Below are 6,141 nucleotides of genomic sequence, written 5' to 3'. Positions count from 1 at the left end.
ACTGGAGGGATGATGGTGTTGGTGAGAGAGAAGGGTGAAATGGTCCAGGCACAAGTCTATCCCATACACACACAGCAGCCCTAGGTGTGGACCAGCCTAGGGCTGCACAGGAGAGACAAGCTTGCGTGCAGGTTTTACAAAAGTCCACCATCAGTGGAGTCCCACAGACTCTGACCTTGGACTGCAAAGCCACCAGCCCTGCCCAGGATGAGGCCTCATTCCCAGGAAAATGTCAGGTGGCCAATGCATGTCACTGGGCTTCCCAGAGACTAAACAGGCCAGGACAGGGGACATGGAACCTCCTCCTGCTCAGAGCCGCTGGATGGCAGCGTGGACAGCGCCTGGACAGACCCAAACAAAGCCCCTCCCCATACTCATGGGGGTCCTATACTCGAGTTCTGTGTACATCCTGACCAGCACATTGTGAATATGGGACCTCAGCCACCAACACAGGGGAAACGCCTCGCGGGTCACACACGCAAAGCCATATCATGTCCCAGAGCCAGCTAACTCATGCCACCCACTCTACCTTGGCCCCAAGAAGCTAGGGACAGTCTCCAGGGTGGCTGTGGGGCCCAGGGCTAGGCACTGCCCAGGGGATGACAATAGTGTGGGCGGGCAGGAGGCTCAGCACCTAGCCAATGGACTTAGTCCCTCAGTCTGTTTGCTTCTGTCCAACATGGGGTGACCTGGGTTAATATTAACTAGCAGCCTCCCAGGTCCCTTTCCATCCCCTGCTTAAATACAGAGAAGGACAGGGCTCTGTCCCCAGGACACCCCTGGCACAGAGAGCCGTAAGTACGTCCACCCTCGGGGAGAGCTCAATGGGCCCCCAGGACCCTGCACCACCCAGCAGGCAGCAGGCCTGGATCCCAAGGAGGCAGAGGGGATAGGGCTGGCTGCAGCCAGGCTAGGTGGTCATGGTAATGCAGACCCTGTGGTCCTGTCCTGTTCCCAGGCCTCCCAGATCCTGGGCAGTTTCTTGGTAAGGCACAGGACATCTGATCCCCAGGCCTGGGGAGCCGAGACTGGGCCACAGCGGAGCCTTGGGTCTAAAGGTGCCTCTTACTACTGTGCATCCCTACTTGGGGACATGGGAAGCTTGCTCTGTGTATGGATAGGATAAGGCCAGAGGGAGAGCCAGGGACCCAGCCTAACCCCAATCTCATTAGGAAGTTCCTCTCAGGCCTCTGCCTGCAGGCCTCCATGGCTCCCAGGTACCTGGCCTCACATGTTAGCCACAGCAACCCCGTCACTCTTCATGCAACCAGGCCACATCCAAGCTTTCTCCAATTCTTGTGACTCTAATATGACAGGTGAAGGGGCTGGGCAGTTGGTATATTGCACCTGGTCTATAGCTTGCCTCATCTTTGTTCTGTGGTGAAAACACAGCAAAGAAAAAAGGCCTGGTCCAATGTCTGATGCACCGAGTTGATCTATCATGGTGTCAATGGGGTGATTGTGGCCCTGCCTCAGGGCTGTGTTCCTTTCTCTGTCCTGCAGGACAATGCCATCCTCTATCGCATGGGGCCTCCTGCTGCTGGCCAGCCTATGCTGCCTGTTCCCCGGCCGCCTGGCTGAAGATGTTCAGGAGACTGCTGCTCCCCAGCAGGACCAGAAACACCCAGCCTTTCACAGGATCACCCCAAACTTGGCCGACTTTACCTTCAGCCTGTACCGGGAACTGGCTAAGCAATCCAATACCACCAATATCTTCTTCTGTCCTGTGAACATTGCCGCGGCCTTGGCCATGCTCTCTCTGGGCACCAAGGGTCCCACCCACTCAGAGATCCTGGAGGGCCTGGGCTTCAACATCACAGAGATGCCAGAGGCAGACATCCACGCAGGCTTCCAGAGCCTCCTCCACTCCCTCAACAGGCCCAGCAACCAGCTCGAGCTGACGACAGGCAGTGGCTTGTTCATCAACGAGAACGTGAAGCTCCTGGAGCCATTTTCAATGGATGTGAAGAACCTGTACCAGTCAGAGGCCTTCACCGTTGACTTCACTGACCCTGAAGAAGCCAAGAAGCAGATCAACAAATACGTGGAGAAGGGCACACAGGGGAAAATTGTGGACCTTGTGAAAGACCTGGACAAAGACACCGTGCTTGCCCTGGTGAATTACATTCTCTTTAAAGGTAAGGCTGCACAGCCATCCCAGCTGGTTCCCATGGAAACACACCAGTCAGTGCCCCAAGTGGTTAACTGAAAGACTAATTCACAGAGGAGAGGATGCCCAGTGTGCAGGTGCCAAAATATGACTGATAATCCAAACTGTCTTTGTAATGCTCCTCTTAATAATCATATATGCAAATGCAGATGTCCCCTGATCAGCCAGGAGGGCAGCCTCCCCTGTGACACAGAAATTCCCTATGTCCTCTCATCACTGAGTCCCCAGAGTGGTCAGGACGGCTGAGCGCAGATCTCCTGTGCTTGACGCAGCTGAGCTCCAAGTCTCACCAAAGACACCAGAGTCTCCTGGATCCCCTGGCCTCCCTAAACCTAAGCCCAATCACCTGTGTCCCCCTCCAATCCAGGCAAGTGGGACAAACCTTTCAACCCGGAGCAAACCAGCGAGGGGGACTTCCATGTGGATGAGGACACCGTGGTGAAGGTGCCCATGATGCACCGGCTGGGCATGTTCCGAGTCCATTACTGCAGCAAGCTGTCCAGCTGGGTCCTACTGATGGACTACCAGGGCAATGCCACCGCCATCTTCTTCCTGCCAGACCAGGGCAAGATGCCACACCTGGAGGCCACACTTACAAGAAGCATCATTAGCAAGTTCCTGCACAAAACTGACATAAGGTGACACCTCAGGCGGGGACTAACCCAAAAGCCCAAACCTCTGAGCCATGTCAGGGCTGACCATCAGGACAGGACAGGCAGGGGTGGGGAGGAGGAGTTGGGAGTAGGGGAGCAGCCCTTGGCTCTAACTGAGGGTATAAACTTGTGCTGAAACACACGGCCTGTGCTCAGTTCAGGGAGAAGCAGCAGGGGCTTGGGAAGAGACAGAGTAGGAGCCCGTGAGCTGTTCAGGGACATGCTCCCCAGAGGACAGACTTTCCCATAGTGAGATCCAGTGCAGAGGCAGTGCAGCAGGACAGGCCACAGCAATAAAGCACAAGGAGAGTGGCCTAAGGCAGAGAGTCCAGGATGGCCATGGGAATGTCTGACTTTAAAGGCCCAGAACATGGAAGGTCAGCATGAGACAGTGCTGGACACTCAGGCAGGAGGCTCCAGGGCTCTGACCCCAGACCAGTGGTTTATCCACTCCTAGGTGTCCATCACCCTAGAGCCTGGCCCTCGGATCAGCACACACTGGTGCATCAGCAGTGAGCAGGGCCTGCTGCACGGAAGAGTGGTGAACGCTGTGAGACACAGAAACACAGCAGACACAAGGCAAGGCTGACCGTGAGCAGAGGGGTCACCACTCCACTCCAGCTGGCTCCTCATCAGACCCTGAACCAGGCTGTGCACAGACCACAAGGCCAGGCTGAGGCCAGAACCAATTGCAGAGCCTGAGGGCCAGACACTAACAGAGGCCCAGCCTTCAGCATCAGGGGCATTTTCTCTCCTTGATGAGAGGTGGACAGCACTCTGCTCCTTGTGCACAGATACCCAGAGTATGAAGTCCAGGCATGTCCCTGGCAGAGGACAGATGAGCAGACACACAGGGCAGGATGAGCCTGACTCCAGGAGCTCACTCTGCATCTGCCTGCAGGGCTTCTCAGACGCAGGGGCAATTCAGCCTCTTCAGGACACAGGGAGTCCATTGATATTAAACTCCACTGGCACTGGGTGTAGAGGACCCAAGGAGCTGCCATCCGGCTGTGGACACAGCCCGGGAACTGTGGGAGGAAAAGCCAGAAAAGAAGACAGTCTTACATGGCATTCCTGGTACACTGGGAGAAATGCTGAAATCCTCCTTTGTGATCTTTCCCTCATGGCAGCTCTGCAGATATATACTTCCCTAAACTGTCCATCTCTGGAACCTATGACCTGAAGTCTGTCCTGAGCGCACTGGGCATCACCACGGTCTTCAGCAACGGTGCTGACCTTTCCAAGGTCACCGAGGACGTCCCACTGAAGGTCTCCAAGGTGAGGTCACCTGATGAGGGTGTTTTCTCGGGTGCCTTTGGGGCATTAACAGGACCTAGAATTCATAGCTCAGGCTCGGGGCTGAGGAAGGGGCCACATCACCACTAAGGTCCAGGCTGAGCTCTGAGGGCTCACAGAGAGGATGGGTGCAGGAGACACGGTGGGAAAGGCAGCTCCCATTTGGCTCATGTGCTGGGGAACTGCTCAGAGGTTTCTCACAGAGCCTCGCTCGCTTTTTCCACAGATCCCAGGAGTCCTTGGGCTCATTTCTCCACTCAGTTTAGAATTAATGATCTCAGAGAATGTTCTAAATTTTTCCACATGTACCATCTAGAAGGACTATTTCACTACCGTATTTTAATTAGGAACACCAGACCCTCCCAAAACCATTTGTTGATGAAAGTGAAAACACCCAAGGCTACCAGTGCAGCACATCTGCACACCGTGGGGACAGGGCCCTTTGAAGGTCACCTTCAGACCTGTTCAAGGAGCTCCCAGCACACAGAGGGAGAGCAATGTACAGGAGACATGGATAAAGGGCATCTCCACTCCGAGCTCTGTGTGGGAGAGACCAAGGGAGCAGCTGGGTCACACTAGGGTTGGACAGACAGAGGCCTTTGTGTTCAGTCATGAGGCAGCAGGACTTTCCTGGGGAAACACCCCAGAGAGGCCGACCCTGGAGCTGTTTGCAGCGTGGGTCTGGGCTGGGTGGTGTGCAGAGCATGAGAGCACAGGTCAGAACCCATCTGCACATCTCTCCTTAGGCTGTGCACAAGGCTGTGCTGACCCTGGACGAGAAAGGAACCGAGGCTGCAGGGGCCACATCTTTGGGTGTCATGGCCACATCTCTTCCCCCGGAGGTGATATTTAACCGCCCATTCATTATTGTAATCACTGAAAAAGAGACTGACAGTCCCCTCTTCGTGGGCAAAGTGGTGAATCCCACAAAGCAGTGACCTCTCTAGGAAGGTCCTTTCCTTGATGGCATTAAACACAGGCCAAGCTGGTCCAGGCCACATTCAGGGTGACCTTCACATCTGTCACAATGTGGTCTCTGTAACGTCCTTTGCACCTGAGAGCTTGTGTGGACTCCAAGTCCCCCATCCTTCACCGTCCTTTACATTCATGAGTTCCTGTGCTGGACAGGCAGGACTGGCACAGGACCATGTCAGAGACCTCAGTCGATGGCCCTGAATCCATCTGAACCCTAGAACTGCATTTGGTCTGGGAATTCTGGGGTCCTATGGCTCAGACACCAGCATTAGGCCTAGGATCTACCACGTCCCAAGTCCCTGTGGGAGTGCTCCCCACACACACTCCCTCCCCACAGCCACTTCCATAGAGATGGCTGTGCCCACCCAATGCTGCCTTCTCTGTTCCCGGAGCCTCCAGCCCAGCCTTGGTATCCATGCTCCTGTCCAGCCATGGCATCAGTGGTGACCTCTCTTGCCCCTGAATGGAGAGGACCCCATCTCTTCTCCTCCCCTTATCAGCTCAGTCCTGGCCTGGACTCCATATCTGCCTGAGACTCACAGATCATAGCTCAGGGAGGTGGACTGGAGCCTTCCTGCATGGGCAACTGTGGACACTGAGCTCTGTGCTTGTGATCCAGCTGGGGACACCCAGCTCTGTTCTGGTGATCCAGCCCATGCCTCCCCTCTCCCCCTGAGCAGGAAGATAGGATCTCAGCCTCTGTCTCCTCCTCAAACTCTACCACCATCTCAAGGCCACTTCCCATGTATCTCTTTCTCTTCCTTGGTGTTGGGAACATGGCAGTGCCGTACAGGCTTCTGGAAGGTCAGTCCCAAGGGCTCCTGGGATACAGGAGAGGAAGGCCAGCAGCTGAGGCCGTGCTATGGGCAGAGCCATCCTGGGCTGCCCATGGCCCCCCTCATGGTCTTCAGGACAACCCAGGTTTTCTGTCATACAGGAGGCTGTGCTGGAGCAGCCCTTGTCATGGGACAGGCAGGGGAGGAAGAGGTCAGCATGTCCACCACACACCCTATGCAGACCCCTGAGGCACACCCAACAAACAACCAT

General features: G+C 55.5%; 1 protein-coding gene across 4 annotated transcripts; it reads left to right on the top strand.

Moving 5' to 3' along the window:
• Positions 1–747: 747 nt before the first annotated feature.
• LOC138833103 (alpha-1-antitrypsin-like protein CM55-ST) lies at positions 748–5,135 on the top strand. Of its 4 annotated transcripts, none has more exons than XM_070031429.1 (5): positions 748–798; positions 1,504–2,138; positions 2,538–2,808; positions 3,954–4,101; positions 4,866–5,135. In XM_070031429.1, the coding sequence occupies exons 2-5, from the start codon at positions 1,508–1,510 to the stop codon at positions 5,055–5,057; spliced, it is 1,242 nt and encodes a 413-aa protein (XP_069887530.1). In that variant the 5' UTR covers positions 748–798; positions 1,504–1,507; the 3' UTR covers positions 5,058–5,135. The 4 variants fall into 4 exon arrangements, with proteins under 4 accessions (XP_069887530.1, XP_069887527.1, XP_069887529.1 ...); XM_070031426.1 differs by having other exon boundaries at positions 753–798; positions 1,477–2,138; XM_070031428.1 differs by having other exon boundaries at positions 764–794; positions 1,477–2,138.
• The last annotated feature ends 1,006 nt before the right edge of the window (positions 5,136–6,141 follow it).

Source organism: Dipodomys merriami, unplaced genomic scaffold (assembly GCF_024711535.1).
Source record: "Dipodomys merriami isolate MVZ:Mamm:240054 unplaced genomic scaffold, mDipMer1.0.p SCAF_200, whole genome shotgun sequence".
NCBI lineage: Eukaryota > Metazoa > Chordata > Mammalia > Rodentia > Heteromyidae > Dipodomys > Dipodomys merriami.
This window is presented reverse-complemented; position numbering and strand designations above follow the sequence as displayed.

Bases quoted from the DNA above. Each gene is read 5' to 3' on its own strand.
- LOC138833103 (XM_070031429.1), top strand. From the start codon at position 1,508: ATGCCATCCTCTATCGCATGGGGCCTCCTGCTGCTGGCCAGCCTATGC. The intron at 2,809-3,953 runs GTGACACCTCAG...CCCTCATGGCAG, and splicing joins CTGCACAAAACTGACATAAG to CTCTGCAGATATATACTTCC. The intron at 4,102-4,865 runs GTGAGGTCACCT...ATCTCTCCTTAG, and splicing joins TCCCACTGAAGGTCTCCAAG to GCTGTGCACAAGGCTGTGCT.